The 22,372-nt window shown below is 52.6% G+C and overlaps 1 protein-coding gene across 9 annotated transcripts in view; it reads right to left on the bottom strand.

Moving 5' to 3' along the window:
• KDM6B (lysine demethylase 6B) overlaps positions 1–22,372 on the bottom strand; it is a 99,405-nt gene that overhangs the window by 26,823 nt on the left and 50,210 nt on the right. For 7 of the 9 annotated variants that reach the window (XM_081886670.1, XM_081886669.1, XM_081886675.1 and 4 more), the window contains 8 exons: positions 21,574–21,703; positions 19,002–19,100; positions 17,350–17,584; positions 14,860–14,952; positions 12,503–12,670; positions 11,828–11,968; positions 8,722–9,051; positions 5,066–7,059 (listed from right to left, as the gene is read on the bottom strand). In XM_081886670.1, the coding sequence (XP_081742796.1) occupies positions 5,066–7,059; positions 8,722–9,051; positions 11,828–11,968; positions 12,503–12,670; positions 14,860–14,952; positions 17,350–17,584; positions 19,002–19,100; positions 21,574–21,698 (3,185 nt within the window). In that variant the 5' untranslated portion in view covers positions 21,699–21,703. The remainder of the gene's footprint in view (positions 1–5,065; positions 7,060–8,721; positions 9,052–11,827; positions 11,969–12,502; positions 12,671–14,859; positions 14,953–17,349; positions 17,585–19,001; positions 19,101–21,573; positions 21,704–22,372) is intronic. The other 2 variants (XM_081886677.1, XM_081886676.1) reach the window with 2 other exon arrangements.

Below are 22,372 nucleotides of genomic sequence, written 5' to 3'. Positions count from 1 at the left end.
ATCTTCCTGCCCCCCAAAAAACTCTAGTGCCCTCCCCTCACTGGAGTGCATCCATCACTGGGCCTGTGGCCCTTGAGCCTGGGAAAGGTTCCCCAGAAAAACCTGACACTCTGACGCGGTGGCTGCTTTTAACAGCCTGGCGCGATTCTATTCCCACTTGATGCTCCCCTGCAGAGACCCCACAAATTAGTCAAGGCCACTCAGTGGCACCCCTTGGCGAGAAGGGTGCCCTAGAGCACGTGCAAAGCGGCGGCCTCAAACCAGAGACTCCCCACCCCACCCCGCAGCCACGTTGGGCTTAGAGGGCACCATATTGCGTTTACCTATCTGGCAAAGTTTCTCCTGCTGGAGGGGACGTGGGAAGGGGCAACCCATGCCCACTGGGGCAGGGGAGGGGTGGCTTGTGGCCCCCGTTCTGTGGGGCCCTGCGTCCCACTCAGAGTCTTCCCTTTCCTCCGCTTCGAACCCCAAGGCCTCCTTGCCTCCCTCCGGCTGCCAAGTCCCTTATCTGGGCTGACCTTTGCCCCCAAGCCTGCCCCGGGAGTTTGCAAAGAGGAGCGGAGCTACTTTTTTTGGGGGGGGGGAGAAGCAGAGACAGACCAAGCCCTCCGGGAGCAGAACTTTTCGGGGAAGCCGTCCGGCACGCACCGCGCTCCGACACCCTCCATTCCGCACAGCTGCCTCCGTTATCAGGGCTGACTTACTCCTCCCTCCTCCCTCCTCCTCCAGTCTCCCATAGGGCTCCCTCTGCCCCCGAGACACAATACACCCCTCCCATTTGTGATGCAGATATCTGCAACCACCTTCGCTCCAAACCACGCTGCTGAGAGTTTTGAGAGAGGTGTGCGCACAACCGAAAGGGCTTGCGAGCTCTCGAGCCATGCTGCAAATTGGTTTGCTCATTCAGTCTGCACCCGGCCCTTTCTCCAAAGACCCCCACCCCCGGCAACCGAGTCCAGCGTGGGAGAAGCGGAGGGGTGCGGGAAACAGAGGGAGGAGGCAGGAATGGGGACGCTGAGCGCCGCTCCCCCCTCTGATGCGCACCAGGTGTGCTATTTGCAAGTGCTCAGGGGCAGGGCAGGTTTAAAGGAACAGGTCTTCCAGGTGTCTTAGGGGCAGGGCCGCAGCCTAGTTGGCAGAGCGTCTGCCTTGCAGGCGGAAAATTCCAGGTGCAATCCTGGCCCGGCTGCCGATTAAGTTTCCGGGCCCAATTCAAAGTGCTGGTATTGTAAAACCTGGCATGGCTCAGGACCGCAATACTGCAAGGACCCATACGGACCGACCTGGACCCTGAGATCATCATCCGAGCCCCTTCTTTGAGTGCGCCCTGCACGAGAGGTCCAGAGGGTGGCAACACAAAAACAGGGCCTTTTCTGCAATGGCTCCACGGCCCAGAGAGGCTCACCTAGCACCGGCATTACAGTCATACCTCGGGTTGCAAATGTGATCCGTGCAGGAGGCACATTTGCAACTTGCAGCGTTCTCAGCCTGAAGCGCTGTGTCTGTGCGTGCACGTGACGTCATTTTGCGCTTCTGCGCATGCACCGAAACCCGGAAGTAACCCATTCTGGTACTTCCGGGTTCAGCACAGTCTGCAACCCAAAAATGCGCAACCCGCAGCGTTCGTGACCCGAGGTATGAGGTACCTTGGGTTACATACGCTTCAGGTAACAGACTCCGCTAACCCAGAACTAGTAAAGGGGCCCCTGACCATTAGGTCCAGTCGTGACCGACTCTGGGGTTGTGGCGCTCATCTCGCTTTACTGGCTGAGGGAGCTGGTGTACAGCTTCCAGATCATGTGGCCAGCATGACTAAGCCGCTTCTGGCGAACCAGAGCAACGCATGGAAATGCCGTTTATCTACTTGCACTTTGACGCGCTTTCGAACTGCCAGGTTGGCAGGAGCAGGGACTGAGCAACGGGAGCTCACCCCGTCGCGGGGATTTGAACTGCCAACCTTCTGATCGGCAAGTCCTAGGCTCTGTGGTTTAACCCACAGCGCCACCCGCGTCCCTTAGCCAGAAATAGTACCTCAGGTTAAGAACTTTGCTTCAGGGTGAGAACAGAAATCACGTGGCGGCAGCAGGAGGCCCCGTTAGCTAAAGGGGTGCTTCAGGTTAAGAACAGTTTCAGGTTAAGAACGGACCTCTGGAATGAATTAAGTACTTAACCCGAGGTACCACTGTACAGGGCTTTAGGCACCAGACAAAAACGTTCCCCTTTACCCAGGCCTTCAGATATTAAATCTACGGCCTGTTGTTCAATGTGGGAGAGGCACTGTTACTATGATTATTTTATTAACATGCCGTGTGTTGTGTTGTTGTTATTACGCTGCATGAATTACGTTCCTGCTGTTGCGCACTGCCCTGGGATCTTTGGATAAGGGGCGGCATATAAATGGAAGAAATAATAAAAATTATAATCCCCGGTGGTGTCTCTGGTGAGGGCTGCCCTGCCTGAACCCGGGGAGAGCCACTGGTGCCAGTCAGAGTAGGCCAATGGTCTGACACTTTAGGGCAGGGGTCAGCAAACTTTTTCAGCAGGGGGCCGGTCCACTGTCTGTCAGACCTTGTGGGGGGCCAGACTATATTTGGGGGGGAATGAACGAATTCCTGTGCCCCACAAATAACCCAGAGATGCATTTTAAATAAAAGGACATATTCTACTCATGTAAAAACACGCTGATTCCTGGACCGTCCGTGGGCCGGATTGAGAAGGCGATTGGGCCGGCTCCGGCTCCCAGGGCCTTAGTTTGCCTACCCATGCTTTAGGACAGCCTTTCTCAACCTGTGGGTCCCCAGATGTTGTTGAACTACAACTCCCATCACCCCTAGCTCAGGGATGATGGGAGTTGTAGTCCAACAACATCTGGGGCCCACAGGTTGAGAACCGCTGCTTTAGGGGGACGCTCCCTGTGTACCTCTATGCCATGCCTGGCTTGACCCACATCCACCCAAACCCATTCCTTTTCTGAATGCCCCCTGCCACTCAACCCTGCCACACACCCCACCTCCCAAACCCCACTGGGCATCTTTTCCCCGGCCACAGGGTCCCGGAATTGAGCACACAACCTTTGCAAGTTTGAGGATGAAACCGCAAGAGGCCATTCCCAAAAGGAAGGGGGCAAAACACACCAGAGGAGGCCTTTTCCCAGCATCAAAATTCGGCACGCTACCACGTCACAGGAAAAACGGCAAGGGGGGAAAAAGAGTCAGGCGCATCTTGCAACCCAGGTGCTTCGCTTTTAAATAAGGAACAAGTTTCTAGTCCTCATCTGTGCCAAGCATGTGGGCCCTGCCTTAAATAATTTTGGAAGCTAGCAAGCGGCAACTATGTAAGGTTCCAAACAATGGGGAATCAATGCAGCTCAGGCAGAATTCTGCCCAATTTTTAATTTTTTTTTTTTTTAAAAATGCAGAATAGAATAAGAGAGATTCCAGGCCGTGTGGGACTCAGAAAATCCAGCCCCTCCTGGCTGCCCAAGTAAAAAACAGTAAAGGTAAAGGACCCCTGGACCATTAAGTCCAGTCAAAGGTGACTATGGGGTTGTGGCGCTCATCTCACATTCAGGCTGAGGGACCCGGCATGTGTCCACAGACAGCTTTCCGGGTCATGCGGCCAGCATGACTAAACCGCTTCTGGCGCAACGGGACACCATGATAGAAACCAGAGTGCACGGAAACGCCGTTTACCTTCCCGCCGGAGTGGTACCTATTTATCTACTTGCACTGGTGTGCTTTCGAACTGCTAGGTTGGCAGGAGCAGGGACTGAGCAACGGGAGCTCACCCCGTTGCGGGGATTCGAACCGCCGACCTTCTGATCGGCAAGCCCAAGGGGCTCCGTGGTTTAGACCACAGCGTTGTCCAAGTGTGCTCATTCAAGCTGGGTGGCTAGGAAGCTACAGCCTTCCGGGTGATGCCAGACAACAGCTCCCATCATTCCCTACTGGCTGCTGTTGGCTAATGTTGTAGTTCAAAACCACCTCTTTTCGTGCCAGATTCGGTTGGGTCATCTGGCAGGAAAAGAGCTTCCAAGTTCTCCGCCTCGGTTTGGAGGCAAGGCGTTCTCAGCACATGGAAAGCCTAGGGAGCTCACGAGCGAGAGATTTCGGAAAAGCCTGCAAGACACACCCCAGAGCAGTGCGCCGATGCACTGTGCTTTGATACCAGGAGCAGAACGTAAAGAGGGAGCAGGGATTATTGGTTTGTTGTTCACAGTGATCCATGTGACGGTCACCTCCAGGCTTGACTACCGTAATTCGCTCTACGCGGGGCTGCCCTTGAAGCTGTCCCAGAAACTCCAGCGAGTGCAGAATGCTGCAGCAAGGCTCCTCACAGGGTCTCTGCCATGGGAGCATATTCACCCAGTGCTTTACCAGCTGCACTGGCTCCCGGTGGAGTATCGGGTCAGATTTAAGGTGCTGGTTTTGACCTTTAAAGCCCTTCACGGCCTTGGACCCTCGTACCTACGGGACCACCTCTCCCGGTATGCCCCATGGAGAGCCTCCAGGTCCATAAATAGCAACACCCTAGAGATCCCAGGCACTAAGGAAGTCAGATTAGCCTCAACCAGAGCCAGGGCCTTTTCAACACTGGCTCCGGCCTGGTGGAACGCTCTGCCTCATGAGACCAGGGCCCTGCAGGATCTGATTTCTTTCCGCATGGCCTGTAAGAGTAGTTCCGCCTGGCCTTTGGCTTGGAGCCAATTTAATTCCCTCCCCCTCTTTCTGTTTTCTTTCCTTTTCTCCTCCTGCGATGAGGCTACATTTTAATATTTCAATGTTTCAATATTTTAATGTTGTATTTTAATTTTGTTTTTAAGCCGTATTCATTCAAGTTGTTCTTATTATTGCTTGTTAGCCGCCCTGAGCCCGGCCTTGGCTGGGGAGGGCGGTGTATAAATAATAATAATAATAATAATAATAATAATAATAATAATAATAATCTTTCTGCTATACATTTTGTGGTTTTTACATTGCGATTTAACGTTGTGAACTGACCCGAGATCTACGGATGGAGAGCGGCATGCAGATTTAATAAACAAAATAACAAGGCAGCCACTCACTTGCTGGCCCGCACCACTTCGGCCGCCGAATGGTTGATGGTGAGCTCGCCCAGGGGGACCCTGCGCTCCTCCACCTCGGAGGCGATGAACGTCTCCTTGTCTCCGCTCTCCACCTTGATCAGCCGGATCTTCAGCTCCTTGGGCGGCCCTTCCGTGAACGAGCGCAGCTTCAGCAGGTCGGCCGAGCACACCACCGTGGAGCCGGTGCCAACGGCCCCTTCCTCCTTCTTGCCGGGGGGCGGCCGGCGTTCGGGCTGCGGGGTGGCCGGGGGAGGCGGGGGCGGCTTGGCCCCGTTCTCCCGTGCCTGGCTCTCCGAGCTCTGGACGTCGAGGCTGCCCAGGATCTGACGGTTCTTCTCTTTGTGGGCCTTGCCTTCCCGGTGCCGCCGAGAGCCGTCCTTGCTGGAACGGCGGTGCCTCCGGTGCTCCCGGTCCCGCTTCCGGGACTCGTCCTTGGGGCGCTGGGCAGGAGCCGGAGGAGGGGGTGGCGGGGGCAGCAGCGTCACGGGAGAGGAAAGGGGAGCAGGAGGGGGCGGGAGGGGGGGCGGCGTGGCCGGAGAAGCAGGGCTCTTTTCCCTCTCCGCTCGCTCCACCAAGGTCTCGCAGGCCCGGCTGATTTCCTCCAGCACCTCTGACTCCGTCTTGATGGGCCGGGGGGCGGGTGGAGGGGGCGGAGAGCTGGCCGCCTGCTCCCCCATCGCTCCCGCGGCCCACCCTTGGCTTGAGGTAGAGAAGTGGGGCGCGGACCCCGGGCTGGCACCGGCCGGAGAAGCGATCTTAGCACCTGGGGGGGTCAGCGGCTTGGGTCGGTAGGAGTGCTTCTGCCCTTCCAGCATGTTGGCCAACGACTTCAGCAGGGAGGCCGTGCTGTGGTGGGGGAACTTGCCCACCCCGCCGGCGGTGGCGGCAGCCGCCTGGGGCCGCTCCTCCGGGTCCCGCTTGCCGTAGCGGTACAGGCAGGGCGGCTCCGGCGGGTCCTGCCCCGGTGGCTTGGGGTAGTCGAAGGAGGCGTTGGACGGGGCGGGGGGCTTTGGTCTGGCCAAAGGCGGGGGGCTGGGAAGCAACGGGGCAGGAGGCGGGGGCGGTGGAAAGCTCTCCTCGCGCTCCTCCTCCCCGCGCAGGATCGATTCGTCCAGCATCTTCATGATATTCGCCAGGCCGTCCGGCAGGATCTTGGAAAACTCGGGAGGCTCCTCAAACTGGTCCTCCAGCTGGGGGCTGGTGAAGCCAAAGAGCCTTTCGTGCTGGGACTCCGTCGCGGGGGGCGCTGCCGAGGGCTCCGGCGTCTTTGGATAGGAGGCCCGGGGCAGTGGCGGGGGCGGCGGGGGCAGCGTTGTTGGCTGAGGGGGGCTCTCCGGGGACCCGAAGGTTCCTGAGGTAATCGTGGGGCTCTCCGGGGCCGAGGCCCTGGCGCCGCCGGAGCCCTTCTCCTCCTGGGTGCTCTCTGGCATCCAGTAGTCAGCGGCTGCCGGGGTGGGTTCGGGGCTGGCTGATCTTTGGGGGCTGGCCTTCTCCTCAGCCCCTTCTCCGGGGAGCGAGAAGGGCCCTTTCTGGCTGCTGGCGTTGGAATCCTGGAAGCTGCGCCCCGAGTCGCATGCCCCGAGAGGGGAAGTGTCCCCCTGTGGCTCCCCGCACCCGAAGAGAATATCCCCCAGGGGATCGCTGCTGGCTTTCGCTTCCCCTCCTTTGCTGCCGAACGCCGGGCCCTTCAGCCAGGGCAAGGGGGGTGCTGGCGGAGGAGGCGGGGGCAGAGGGGGTGGGGGCGGCGGGCACTGCGGAGCTGTGGGTGGCCGTGCAACTGCTGGTGGAGGCCCCCTGGCGATGGGCGGAGGAGGAGGCATGCGAGAGCAGGGCAGGTTGCGAGGGGCAAGGCAAGGAGCCGGCCGGGGTGGCGGCTGCTGCTGCTGCGACTGCTGCAAGGGTGCTTTGCGGCCCCCGTTCTCCTGGGCGGGACTGGATGGCTCCAATGCCGGCGTTTGGTAATGGTCGGAACCCTGCGGGGTGGACAGAAGGAAGAGCCAATCAGAAGGGATCGTCCTCCCCACCTCCCAGGCCTAAGACTCCCAACTTCACCCTGCGAGAGAACAGGCTTCTTCACATGCCGCTTGCCCGTCAGACTCAGGGTCCCGCCTTTCTGCTCAGGTACGCTTTGTGCCCTAGACCAGTGTTCCCCAACCTTGGGTCTCCAGCTGTTTTTGGACTACAACTCCCATCATCCCTTGCTAACAAGAACAGTGGTCAGGGAGGATGGGAATTGCAGTCCGAAAACAGCTGGAGACCCAAGGTTGGGGAACACTGCCCTAGACCATAGCTGTCAACTTACAGATTTGAAAATAAGGGACCAGCAGCCTCAAAAATAAGGGATCAGCAGCCAAAATAAGGGATTTTGCTGTTGTAAAGAGTACATACACTGGTAGGATTGACAGATGCTACAGCGGCGCCGCCACAGGCGCTGAAGCGCCGCCCTTCTGCGTCCCTCCCCATTCCCTCCTCTTCCTCCTCCCTCAGGCTGCCTCCTCAGCTGCCACCACCGCTGCTGCCTCTGGGCCTGCGGGCGGCGTGGGCGACTCTCTCTCCCCCCCCTCTCGGGGGAGGAAGGGCCAATGGAACTCCTTGCGCCAGGACAATGGCGCCAGCATGAAACCCGGGAAATTTAAGGGACATCGTCAATAAGGGACGGCAGCGGGACACAGTGCTGGGATAAGGGAGTTTCCCGCCAAATAAGGGACAGTTGACAGCTATGCCCTAGACTCATCCTCGGCGACCCCTACCCTATAGAAAGCACTATTCAGAACAGCTGTTGCCGCAATAAAATGGTGCAGCCCCCTCTCTGTGGGGCTGCCCTTGATCCGGAAGCTGCAGAGCAACTGCTGACAGGAGGGAGGCCTCATCAGCATATGTCACCCAAGATCAGGGATCTGCACCCGTTGCCAATTTGCTGCCGGGCAAAGTTCAAGGTGTTACTATCAGTATATACAACCCTTAACAACAGGCGACCGTTTTTCCTATGAAACTGCCTTTCCCCACTTTGCCACTTCGATCGGCAGAACTGTTGCCACATAAACCCCGTTCCGTGTTTATAAGAACCTGGTTGCTTAGTGCCGAAGCACATATGAAACTTCGGAACTCCCTGCCTATTGATAGCAAGCAGGCACCTTGTCCCTGTTTAGAAAAGCCTACCTGGGTGATTAGAAAGATGAGGCAATTTTAATCTGTTCTAGCATTTTAACTTTTGTATGCCTCAGAATCACAGAACCAGAAGGGGGACAATGAGGGTCATCTGGTCCAAATCCCAAATCTTTTGCCCAACGTGGGATTCGAACGCATGACCCCAATGGCCTCACGCTCTGCCAACTGAGTTATTACTAGTGTCGCGATTCCCCCCCCCCCCGCTTTATCCTTTTTGTAAACCGCCTTGAGGTATTCCTTTCCTTACGACAGAGCGCGGCCTAAATTTCATGAAACAATAATAAAATCCAAAACGGCAACAACCAATTGCGTGTTTGTTCAAAATGCAATTGGGGCTGTTTTAATTGATGCGACAAAAGTGGGCGAAACCGATCGGCGGTTTTGGGAGCCGGCGCCCGAGGCCTTGCGACGCTTGCTCCGATTCCCGGACCCCCGCGAGAGCCCCCCTCGCCCGCGCCCCCACTCACAAGGCAGTCAGGGTTCGGTGGCCCCCGCGAGGTGGTCTTGCTGGTGGTGGTGGTTCCTCCTCCGGGGTTTGGGCGCGGGACGTAAGGCACGCAGGCGGCAGTTGCTGCTGGTGTGGCAGTGGAGTCTGACCGCACCCGGGGGGCTCTGCCGTCTCTAAGGTCACTTCCGTTGGGCCGGGCCAGGCAGCCATGGCTGTCGAGAGGGGGCCGGTGTGCTGCTGGAGGGGTGCGGGGGCTGGGGGCCATGGCCGGCAGGCGGTGAGGGGGCGGGTGGGAGCCGTAGGCGGGGCAGGGGTAGGGGAAGGGGTGGGCCACCGAGTTCCTCTGCTCCTAAAGAGAACAGGGGGGAGACAAGGAAAGTCAGGACAGGGGACCCAAAACTGGGGGGGGAAACACCCAACTTTGTGAAACGCAGGTGTTCTTCACATAATGCATAAATCAGCCTTTCTCAACATGGTGCCCTTTAGATTGAGTCCCAGCCAGTACACCCTGGGGCTGATGGGAGTTGGAGTCTAAAATGGCCGTACTGGCTGAGGACTGATGGGAATTGTAGTCCAAGATGGCCATACTGGCTGAGGACTGATGGGAATTGTAGTCCAAAACGGCCATTCTGGCTGAGGACTGATGGGAATTGTAGTCCAAGATGGCCATATTGGCTGAGGACTGATGGGAATTGTAGTCCAAGATGGCCATACTGGCTGAGGACTGATGGGAATTGTAGTCCAAAACGGCCATTCTGGCTGAGGACTGATGGGAATTGTAGTCCAAGATGGCCATACTGGCTGAGGACTGATGGGAATTGTAGTCCAAGATGGCCATATTGGCTGAGGACTGATGGGAATTGTAGTCCAAGATGGCCATACTGGCTGAGGACTGATGGGAATTGTAGTCCAAGATGGCCATACTGGCTGAGGACTGATGGGAATTGTAGTCCAAGATGGCCATATTGGCTGAGGACTGATGGGAATTGTAGTCCAAGATGGCCATACTGGCTGAGGACTGATGGGAATTGTAGTCCAAGATGGCCATACTGGCTGAGGCGCCGGCAGAATCCGAGACCAGGGAGAAGAGCCAGCGGAAGAAGATTGGAAGAAATTTAAAAACTACATACAGAAATATTATAAAATTAATGAATGTTAGAATGATGTCGGATAGAAATTAAGTGGTTTTCAGCTGTAATGTTATAAGAGAATACGGAAAAAAGGTTTAGAAGTAGGTTAAAAAAAATATTGATAAGGATTTGCTGAACTAACAATTGAATTGGAATACAAAAAAGGGAGGTACGAGGAGGTCTGGGAAATAAGTTAATGAAAAATAAGTTATTGAAATTTTGTGTGTTTTTAAGTATTTTCTGTTTTGTATTTTTGTTATATTTTTCTTTTTTCTTTTTGATTTTCTTTTTACTGTATTGATATTGAAAATTTTAATAAATATCTTATAAATGAAAAAAACAAGATGGCCATACTGTCTGAGGACTGATGGGAATTGTAGTCCAAAACTGGCCCAGAAATGGAAACAAGAGGAAATACCAATGATAGAAGAATGAGATTGAAACTGACGGACTATGCAGAATTGGACAGGCTAACCGGGAAAATTAGATATCTTCGAGACCAAAAGTTCATCGAGGACTGGGGGAAATTTGTTGAATATCTGAAAAGTATATGTGATGTGCAAACAAGGCTAGTGGGGTTTCAAGAAGCACTGTGAAAGTTGAGATATATTGTTAAAAAGAAACAGAAGTGGGAGGGAAGTTTAACGGCAATATAAATAGGAAGAAATGCGTAACTGAGAGGTAAATATGGATGATTGTCAGAGAAGCTGAAGGAAGTCCAAACAGAGTCAAATTTGTGGAAATTTCGGTAAGACTGTATATTTGTGTTGAAAAATTAATAAAAATTATTTTTTTTAAAAAGGGAATTGTAGTCCAAAACGGCCATACTGACTGAGGACTGATGGGAATTGTAGTCCAAAACAGCCATAGTGGCCGAGGACTGATGGGAATTGTAGTCCAAGACGGCCATTCTGGCTGAGGACTGATGGAAATTGTAGTCCAAAACGGCCATATTGGCTGAGGACTGATGGGAATTGTAGTCCAAAACGGCCATATTGGCTGAGGACTGATGGGAATTGTAGTCCAAAACGGCCATATTGGCTGAGGACTGATGGGAATTGTAGTCCAAAACGGTCATACTGTCTGAGGACTGATGGGAATTGTAGTCCAAACGGTCATACTGGCTGAGGACTGATGGGAATTGTAGTCCAAATGGTCATACTGGCTGAGGACTGATGGGAATTGTAGTCCAAAATGGCCATACTGGCTGAGGACTGATGGGAATTGTAGTCCAAATAGTCATACTGCTGAGGACTGATGGGAATTATAGTTCAAAACAGCCATATTGGCTGAGGGCTGATGGGAATTATAGTTCAAAACAGCCACACTGGCTAGGGACTGATAGGTGGCACCAGTTTGGGAACGGCCAATTTTTCCTTCCGATACGTAACCATTCAGACTCTTGCGTTTCCGCATGAACTGTAGGCAGAGTTGAGGGCACACCTCTGAGGTGGGTGGGAACAGCTAAGGTGATACCCTACCCCACACTACCCACTTCCCAGGGCCGCCCACCCCCATGCAACCGAAACCCAGACAGATCTGAATTTGAGAGCGCCGCGAGGGGGAATGGAGCAGGCACAGCAAAGTGTTGAAGCCCCTCAAGCAAGCAAGCAAGCCAGCCAGCCAGCCTACCCTCCCCTCCTTCTGCAAGGGAAAATCACGAGAGCTAGAAACTTGTGGGTTGTTTTTTTAATTTAAAGGCAGCTGATTCTAGGACATGGAAATGCCCAAAATATTGACATTGCCTATGAATACAAAAGCAAGGATGGCAAAAGAGCGCCTGGGAGGGTCAATTGCCCCTCTAATTGACGCCACCAGTTATCTGATAAGAACTAAATGACATTAATGATCGCAAAGGTTTGCTATGAGGGTATAACGAGGGCAGCCAGACTTTTGACCAGGGGGTGGGCGTTTCCGCCTGCCCGGTGGTGAAAGAGGCCAGGCCGATGTCCATGGGCAGGGGGTGGATGCAGGGATGGGGGGGGGCAGCCTTACTTGTCTCTCTGGGGCAGCGACGTTCTTGCGCTCCTGCCCCCATGAGTCTCCGTGGAGGGGGTTCCATAGTCCCGGCTTGGGCAGCTGGTAGTGGGGGTTGCCAAGGAGACCGGGAGGGTGCTGGCACACCCCGTTACCATTCTGCGTGCGCCAGGAGTGGAGATTTGCAGGGGGCGGGGAGAGAGGAGTGGGGGGGAGAGACAGCGAGACAGAAAAAGCAGAGGGGGAAGGAGAGAGAAATGGGGGGGAGATGGTCACAGCGCCCAAGATCAAGAGGCAAACCCCTTCCCCAAATCCCGCCTTCGTACGGAGAAATAAACCTGAGCTGCCAACCAAAATGGGGCAGGGAAGTGTCCCCCCGCCGCCCCGGGAAATTTCAAACAGCACCCCCCCAATGGCTCATGCAACAAAGCGTCAACATCTTCCTGCAATTAAATCACTACACCCACCCCCAGAGCAAAGCGTCGAGCAGCGAGCCCTGCGAGTGGCGCCGGGGCGTCTCGCAACAGCCAGGGCAGCGAAGCGAAGGCAGCCAGGCCAGTGCCAAGCGAGAGAGCGGGCTTGGGGCAGGATCTGGGCTGGCCCCACGGCGCAAGCAAGCAAAGCGGCGGGAGCGTGGCGGTGGGTCTGGTTTATGGTGGTCCCTTTTGCACCCAGAGTTCCCACCCCCTGTACCTGGTCAGGACTGGTGCTCCTTCGCCTCTTCATAGGGGCTGGCATGTCCTCCCCGTGCCCCGGGTGTGGCGGGTGCTGGACTGGGGCGATTGGCTGGACCACGGGGGGCTCCATGGGCGGCCCAGGCCTCTTCAGCTGAGGGTTGCGCTTGGCAGAGAAGTTCCTCTTCTGGAAATTTGGGGAGAATCGGGTAGCAAAGAGGGATTTGCAAAGGGTTATTTTCGTTAAACGCGAAGGCGGCAACAGGGGCAGCTCAGTCGGTAAAGCATGAGGGCCTTAAATCTCTGGGTTCTGGGTTCGAGCCCCACGTTGGGCAAAAAATTCCTGTACTTGAGCGGGTAGGACTAGATGTCCCTTGGGGTCCCTTCCAACTCGACAATCTCGTGATTCTATTTGAAAGAGGCAGGAGGTGATCCACAGCCACTGAAGGTTTGGCAGTGGCTTCAACAAAACTCCCCACCAGCTCCCCCTGGCTCTGGCGAGTACAGGAAGTGATAACGAGGCTTCCAAGTTGTTCCCCCAAAATTAGCTCAACGATGGTGAAATGGGGAACGAGAGAACGGTGGAGCTGTTGATTTGTTTTGATTTGTTCTTAGTTTATTGCTTATTTCATCATCTGAAGTTTTCAAATACAGTGGTACCTCAGGTTACATACGCTTCAGGTTACAGACTCCACTAACCCAGAAATAGTGCTTCAGGTTAAGAACTTTGCTTCAGAATGAGAACAGAAATCGTGCTCCGGCGGCACGGCAGCAGCGGGAGGCCCCATTAGCTAAAGTGGTGCTTCAGTTTAAGAACAGTTTCAGGTTAAGAACGGACCTCCGGAACAAATTAAGTACTTAACCCGAGGTACCACTGTAGTTGGTTTTTTCTATTTTTACTGAAAATTTTGTTTTTTTATTTTCTTGATAAATCGCCTAGAAGTTTTTCTTTTTTTCTACAATTAAGTGATATATAAGTCTTTTGCGATAAAAATAAGCAGGTTCCAAGTTGTTTGTGACAGATTAGCTCAGATTATTCCAAAGATGTGACAGGAGGGGAAAGTGACCCAATCCACGCTCTGTTATCTTATTTATGCCAATGAATTAAAACAGCCTATCACCCTGAATCCACATCCCCCAACATTTTGAGGTTTCTACAGAAAGCAAACAAGGTAAGTGACGCTTCATGTATTTCACCTTATATAAAGATTTGTTTTTTTTTCTTTTAATGTGGGTGGGTGGGGGTGGGGAATACCATAATCTGTAAAATTCAAAAAGGTGAAAGAAATCTTGAACGGTGCAGAATGAATCACACAACTTTAGTTGCCCAGTGAAAACGTTCCTATTCAATGCGGCCTTTTGGGCTGATTTAACATTTGATAACCTTCAAAATGTGTTGTGGGAGATGGGGTTATCCGCTTGTTCTTGTTTTTATCATACATTTTGTGCTTTTTACCTTATATTTTTATACAGTGGTGCCTCGCTAGACGAAAAGAATCCGTTCCGCGATTCTCTTCATCTAGCGGTTTTTTCGTCTTGCGAAGCAAGCCCATTGACAGCTTAGCGGATTAGCGCTACAGCTGTCTAGCGGCTTCTAGCGATCAGCTGTTAAGCGGCTTATCAGCGGAACAGCTGATAAGCGGCTTATCGGCTTAGGAAAAGGGCGAAAAAAGCGGGGGGAAACCGCGGGGGGACGCAAGATTTTTTCGTCTTGCGAAGCAACCCCATAGGGAAATTCGTTTTGCGAAGCGCCTCCAAAACGGAAAACCCTTTCGTCTAGCGGGTTTTCCGTCTTGCGAGGCATTCGTCTTGCGGGGCACCACTGTACTGTGCGCGGCCCTGAGTTCTACGGATGAAGGGTGGTATAATAATAATAATAATAATAATAATAATAATCAGAACCTCTGAGGCGGATCTCAATGCCAGGGGCAGGTTTGCACGGGGGCAAGACAGCCCCTTCATGTAACTTGGTCCCAGCCCATTTTCAGGCTTTTGAAGTAATAATAATAATAATAATAATAATAATAAATTTTATTTATATCCCCCGCCCTCCCCAGCTGAAGCCGGGCTCAGGGCGGCTAACAACCAATAATAAAAACAAGTTGATTGAAATACAACTTTAAAAACAAGGTTAAATGCGACAATAAAATGCAGCATGAAGTTATTACTCTTGCTGCAACAGAAGAGACACACACTGTTAAATTCAGAACGTCAAACGGTGCCAGCGACAGGAGTCACCGTCCACCGATATCCACAGCATCACTGGTTTGCCCTCGAGAATGAGGGGCAGAGCAGTCAGAGATGCTGAGGAGAGGCAGAGAGGAGAATTTTGGGGGGGGGGGGACAGGTGAGAGTCCCTCATTGGCCACAACTCACCTCAAGGTGCAGGAGGTTCCAGACTTGTTGCAGGGGGGGCAATGCTTTCGGTCGGTGGTGAGACGACCCCGAGTGATAGTTCCACAGCTGAGCCTGGAAAAAGTCACGGGGAGAGCCGAAACGTACAGTTATAAAGCAAATAAAACCAGTTAAAGCGACGGATGTGTGCAAGAAATCATACAGGAAACAATCAAAATTAATTCCAAGCGTTAATAATAATAATAATAATAATAATAATAATAATAATAATAATAATTTATTTATACCCCGCCCATCTGGCTGGGTTTCCCCAGCCACTCTGGGCGGCAAACAACAAAACACTAAAATACAATAACCTATTAAACATTAAAAGCTTCCCTAAAGAGGGCTGCCTTCAGATGTCTTCTAAAAGTTTGGTAGTTATTTTTCTCTTTGACATCTGGTGGGAGGGAGTTCCACAGGGCAGGCGCCACCACCGAGAAGGCCCTCTGCCTGGTTCCCTGTAACTTGGCTTCTCGCAGTGAGGGAACCGCCAGAAGGCCCAATTCCCACATAAAGTGCTTGTAACGAATGAAATGGTAGTGGTTAGGGTGTCAGACTAACCCCCCAGAAGAGAGGCCAGGGTTCAAATCCTCACTAGGCCAAGAAAATCTCCTGGGGGTGAATTTGGAGGCCGATCACTGTCTGTCAGCCTAACCTACCTCACAGGGGATTAATGGAGATAGGAAGAAGAATGGGCATGCCCACCTTGAGCTCCTTGGTTAAAAAAAAAAAAGGTGAGACATGGAGGCAATAAAATAAATAGTAATGCCCCATGGAGGACCTTAAAGCCCATATATAGCAACACCCTAGAGGTCCCGGGCCCTAAGGAAGTCAGATTAGCCTCAACCAGAGGCAGGGCCTTCTCAGCACTGGCCCCGGCCTGGTGGAACGCTCTGCCTCATGAGACCAGGGCCTTGTGGGATCTGATTTCTTTCCGCAGGGCCTGTAAGACAGAGTTGTTCCGCCGGGCCTTTGGCTTGGAATCAGTTTGATTCCCTCCCCCTCTTTCTTTTTTCCTTTCTCCCCCTGTGATGAGGCTGCATTTTAATTTTAATGCTTTAATTTTGTATTTTAATCTTGTTTTTTAAGTTGTATTTCAATCAACTTGTTTTTATTATTGGTTGTTAGCTGCCCTGAGCCCGGTCTTTGCTGGGGAGGGCGGGGTATAAATAATTTTATTATTATTATTATTATTATTATTATTATTATTATTATTATTATTATTATATTAAATATTACAGATTCAGAATAGGATAGAGAAATACCAAAGATTTGCACCAGGGAATCAGTTACGCTAGTGCATTTTGTAATTTCATAAGCCAGGGGACTCAGTTGCCCAGTTCAACCTTCTACTGATTGCAGTATTTCCATGTATGGTGATTCTCCTGTTACTTTTATGGAATATTTCCTACCAATGATTCACTGGGAGTGAATTTCCACTACGTCTGCTGATAATTTGCTAATTTTATTGCCCAATGTTATAAACAGACTATTGAATTACCTAGTACTTTAATTTCATGCAAGCTGTTTATTAAAGGTAAAGGTAAAGGCACCCCTGACCATTAGGTCCAGTCGTGACCGACGCTGGGGTTGCGGCGCTCATCTCGCTTTATTGGCCAAGGGAGCCAGCGTTTGTCCGCAGACATATGGCCAGCATGACTAAGCGAACCAGAACAGTGCACGGAAATGCCGTTTACCTTCCCGCTGGAGTGGTACCTATTTATCTACTTGCACTTTAACGTGCTTTCGGACTGCTAGGTGGGCAGGAGCAGGGACCGAGCAACGGGAGCTCACCCTGTGGCGGGGATTCGAACCGCCGACCTTCTGATCGGCAAGTCCTAGGCTCTGTGGTTTAACCCACAGCGCCACCCGCGTCCCTAAGCTGTTTATTATCAAGTTGTTGTTCTATTATTATTATTATTATTATTATTATTACTACTACTACTATTTTATCAGGGCTTATTTGCATTGTTCTAGGTCTTTGTGAGCTTTGTGGCACACATTTTGGTCGACAACTGGGAAACACTGGCCTGCGAGCGCTCCAGTTGGAGAACAGCCTTTACCAAAGGTGTCGTGGGCTTTGAAGACACTCGAACTCAGGATGCAAGGGAGAAACGTGCTAAGAGGAAGGCACGATGGCAAATCCACACCGTGATCAGCTCCTACCCGGAAACCGATGTCCCCACTGTGGAAGGACGTGTGGGTCCAGAATTGGCCTCCACAGTCACTCACGGACTCACTGTTAAGACCGTGTTCATGGGAGACAATCTTACTAGGCTACGACGGATCGCAGAAGAAGGAGAAGATATTTTGTCGCTTCAACGGCTTGCAAACTGCCTTGCATGCCGCAATGTAGAAAGGCGGTGTGCAAATTAAATACGAAACGAAATGGGGTGCATCAGTCCTGTCATTCCTCTATGCAAGGAGGCCGATGGGGGCCGAAATTGAGTATTATATTTATTTCCCTACCTGCTGCAGTCGTCCGATCCGAGCATGCATCTCTCCGTAGCTCCCGTAATCGTAGTCTCGCGGGTACCGGGTGGCATTCTGGTAGCAGCGCACGGCCTCCTCGCAATCTTGCTCCGACTCGTAGATCTCACCCAGCTGCTCCCAGAGCTGAGGCTGCCCTGGATCTCGGAGCAGGGCCTGGACGCAGCCGTGGATAGCCTCCAGCTTCCCGTGCAGGGGCCGCGGGGCCAGGTTCCTGGGGAAGGGGAGAGCGTCAGCGATGGGCAGAGGCAGTAAGGAACGCTGGGCATAGCTGTCAACTTACAGATTTGAAAATAAGGGACCAGCAGCCTTGAAAATAAGGAATGAGCAGCCTCAAAAATAAGGAATCAGCAGCTAAAATGTGGGATTTTAGTCAACCAGCTGCCAAACGAGGCCTCAAGCGGTGATTCCCACAGCACAGCAACCCGGCAAAGGGGATGCAGCAAGGAAAACCACCGTCCCCTCTCCGCTGGGAAGCGCTGAGCAAAGGCGAGTCCCCAGGCAACGCGGCCGATTTGATGGGCACAAGGCATGCAAGCTCCACCCCCCAGTCGTTCTCAGACTCCTTATTGGGTGAGCAACGCAGCCAAGCAACACAGCTGGAGCCTCCCTCCTCCCTGGCCGGCAGGGAGGGAGGGAAAGGAGCTGCTTCCTTTGAAACCCGGGAAATTTAAGGGACATCATCAATAAGGGACAGCAGTGGGACACAGCGCTGGGATAAGGGCCTTTACTGCCAAATAAGGGGCAGTTGACAGCTATGACGCTGGGGCCCCTGGTAAGGTCTTTCCTAGCCTGGGGCCTCCAGATCCTTTGGACTCCCGCTCCCATCAGCCCCAGCCAGCAGAGGGTTGGTGGTGGCAATAATAAAATAATAATAATAATAATAATAATAATAATAATAATAATAATAATAATTTAGTTATTTATACCCCTCCCATCTGGCTGGGTTTCCCAAGCCACTCTGGGCAGCTCCCAACTGAAGATTAAAAACACGATAAAACATCAAACATCAAAAACATCCCTAAACAGTACAGTGGAACCTTGGTTGCCAAACGTGATCCGTTCCGGGAATCCGTTCGACTCCTGAAACCGTTCGAGAACCAAGGTGCGGCTTACGATTGGCTGCAGGAGCTTCCTGCAGCCAATCGGAAGCCGCATCGGACGTTTGGCTTCCAAAAAACGTCCAAAAACTGGAACACTTACTTCCGGGTTTTCGGCGTCTGGGAGCCAAAACGTCCGAGTACCAAGGTGTTTGAGAACCAAGGTAAGACTGTGCTCTGAAACGTCTAGATACCAGCAGGTTGGGGACCCCAGTCCTGGGGGCCGGGGTTTAGAGAGGGGGATTCTGGGAAAACTGACTTCTTGGTGCCATGGGAGTGAAGTTCACAGCAGCACAGCACCAGCAACCAAGACTCTCGAGGAATAGGGGGAAAGCTTGGGGAAATAGCTTTGGGGTAGCCTGAGGCCTTGCGTCCAGAAAGTACGGTGCTCAGGGTCTGGACACACACACACCCCGTTCAAGCTCCCCCCCCCCAATGTACAGGGTTGGGGGCTGGGAGCTGGAAGAATGTGCCACCACAGTCCCTCCCGTAGCTGCTGATGTTGGCAAAATGCCCTCTGGGAGCACTTACCCCGGGGGGAAGTAGCCCTTGTTGTGTTGCCCCATGTTAGAGCCATGGTTGGGCGGCAGGTGCGGGGGCAGCTGAGGCTGGCCGACACTGGCAGAGCACCTGGGCAGAGGCAGGAGGGGAGAGAAAGGTCAGAATGTTGGGAGGGACCTCAAGGGTCATCTAGTCCAACGCCCTGTAATGCAGGAATGTCAATTATGTTGTGAACTGCCCTGAGATCTATGGGTATAGGGGGGTATACTACTAGTAGTAGTAGTGATAAAGTATCTATGACAGCTGGCCATCCAACCTCTGCTGAAAAACCTCCATCTGTCTCATTTGTCTCTATACTAATGCACAGAGTATGGGAAACAAGCAAGACGAATTGGTCATTAGTCCTACTCCCGCAATGCCAGAATCAGAGCTAAATCAAGTAAGGGGACAAAGGCTGGTGTAGTGGCTGAGCGGGAGAACAGCTGCTTTCCATACAGAAGGGCCCGGGTTCAATTCCAATCCCCCGCCCATGGCATATCCAGGGAGGGCTGGGCATGTCCCTTTTCTGAAACCCTGAAGTGCCGCTGCTGCCAGCCAGTGTAGGCATTCCTGAGCTACACTGAGCAATGGCCCGGTTTTGTAAAAAAGCACCTTCCTAGGTGTGTAAAAGAGAGGTCAGCCCCGACACAAGCCAGGCTTGTCAGTGCTCAAGGCCAGATGCAGGAGTGGAGGGAGGGGGACTGAACTCTGCACATGCTTATAGACTCCCTGATTCGTACTTCATTGAATGCACCCTGGGGCTGAACCACAGCTCCAAGGACAGGCCTGGGAGCCGAAGTCTCCCTGAGTGTCATTATTTACTTATTTGGCAAAATTTCCGAACCACCTGGTTGTAAAGCAGTTCACGAAGAGAACAGATCAATAAAACGACCAGTAAAAAAAGTTAAAGAGCGTTCAAAAAAAGGAAAATCAGCTATCAACTAAAAAGCAGATTCATATTCGTGTCCGCCTCCCAAACACCTGGGACGTATTTTCAGCAGATGCCACACAGAGAAGAAGAAGAGGAGGAGGAGGAGGAGTTTGGATTTGATATCCTGCTTTATCACTACCTGAAGGAGTCGCAAAGCGGCTAACATTCTCCTTTCGCTTCCTCCCCCACAACAAACACTCTGTGAGGTGAGTGGGGCTGAGAGACTTCAGAGAAGTGTGACTAGCGCAAGGTCACCCAGCAGCTGCAGGTGGAGGAGCGGAGATGCAAACCCGGTTCACCAGATTACGAGTCCACTGCTCTTAACCACTACACCACACTGGGTAGCACAGGGAAGGAGTCTGCCTGGTGTCAACAGGCAGGGAGTTCCAGAGGGCAGGTGGGGCATCTAAACTATTTGAAAGATGGGGGGTAGGGGTGGGAAGTCAGATGCGGGGCCCCTTTCCTTCCTGCTTTGCAGAGGAAGCTGTGGCAGCCAAAACACAGGGGGCTGAAGTGAGAGGGGTGGAGGAGAGAGGGAGAGGCGAAACCTCTCTCAGAGCATTCAGCGCTACGTCTAAACTCCAACGGGTGCGGTTTTATGGAGGGCGCTCGGGTTAGGCGAATGCAATTCATCGCCCACGATTCTTTGCATAGCTGTGGGTGTGTTTGCTTTGCAGGTGTGTACACATGAATTATATATATATATATTTGTGTATGTATGTGTGTGTGTACACACACACACACACACACACACAGGAGAGCGCAAAATATGGTCTGAAGCTCAACATCAAAAAAACGAAGATCATGGCCTCTGGTCCCATCACCTCCTGGCAAATAGAAGGGGAAGAAATGGAGGCAGTGAGAGATTTTACTTTCTTGGGCTCCATGATCACTGCAGATGGTGACAGCAGTCACGAAATCAAAAGACGCATGCTTCTTGGGAGAAAAGCAATGACAAACCTAGACAGCATCTTAAAAAGCAGAGACATCACCTTGCCAACAAAGGTCCATATAGTTAAAGCTATGCTTTTCCCAGTAGTGATGTATGGAAGTGAGAGGTGGACCATAAAGAAGGCTGATCGCCGAATAATTGATGCTTTTGAATTCTGGTGCTGGAGGAGACTCTGGAGAGTCCCATGGACTGCAAGAAGATCCGACCTCTCCATTCTTAAGGAAATCAGCCCTGAGTGCTCACTGGAAGGACAGATCCTGAAGCTGAGGCTCCAAGACTTTGGCCACCTCATGAGAAGAGAAGACTCCCTGGAAAAGACCCTGATGTTGGGAAAGATGGAGGCACAAGGAGAAGGAGATGACGGAGGACGAGATGGTGGGACACTGTTCTCGAAGCTCCCAGCATGAGTTTGACCAAACTGCGGGAGGCAGTGGAAGACAGGAGTGCCTGGCGTGCTCTGGTCCAGGGGGTCACGAAGAGTCGGACACAACTAAACAACAACAATACACACACACACACACACCCGTACGTACACGCATTGCAGGTGTGGAACAGCCTTCGCCAAGCTGGAGAGCTTCCTGGTGCTTCCTGGACTACAACTCCCATCTGCCCTGGCCAGCGCCGCCCCTTTGGACTACAACTCCCAGCAGCTCCCACCTCCCCAGCCGTAAGCCACTCACCTGCCGCCCTGGAGCCATGGTCGGGAATGGCAGGAGCTCCAGGCGTTGCCGCTGCAGCCCAGGTTGCCGAGAGAAAAGGGGTCCCGTCCAGCACGGCCCCCCAACTGTTCCACTGTGCGATGCATCCAGCCTGTGATGGGGGGAGAAGTGGGGTTCAGGCGTCAAGCAGGGAGCTCCTTCCCACCTTCATGGAGGCCAATTCCTCCTCCTCCTCCCTGCCTGCCTCTGGCTAACCCATCACCCTTCTCCTCCTAAGGCCCACCCCTTCCAGCTGCTGGCTCCTCCCACAATCTCAGCCCCACCCCCCCAAAACACAATATGGAGCTCATTCCAGCTCCCTGGACCCGCAAGTCCAGCATCCCCGTCCAAGGCCCGCTCCTGTCCATCCTGCCAGCTGCTCTTCATAGGGATATGGGACAGTTTCTCCCAGCCCTCCTTTCCCGTCTAGCAACTTCCCTTTCAAATGACTGCCCCACCCCAACCACTAGGCAGCCTTCTATGTGTGCCCCCTCTGCACCTCACAGCACTTAATTTAGAACTTTATTTTCATATTCATACGCCCAGATAATTAGTTGCTGCTAGTGCAAGATTTCACTTTTGCGACAATTGCCAAAACGTGCGTTTCGGAATTTATAATTTTGGTTAAGCCATTTGGGGGCTTAAATTTTATTAAAAATGGAAAGAAGAAGAAGGCTTTGGATTTGATATCCCGCTTTATCACTACCCGAAGGAGGCTCTGACATTCTCCTTTTCCCTTCCTCCCCCACAACAAGTACTCTGTGAGGTGAGTGGGGCTGAG

This window comes from Podarcis melisellensis, assembly GCF_964234715.1.
Source record: "Podarcis melisellensis genome assembly, chromosome: 13".
Classification (NCBI taxonomy): Eukaryota; Metazoa; Chordata; class Lepidosauria; order Squamata; family Lacertidae; genus Podarcis; species Podarcis melisellensis.
The sequence above is the reverse complement of the archived record's forward strand: the minus strand, read 5'-3'. Positions and strand labels throughout refer to the sequence as shown.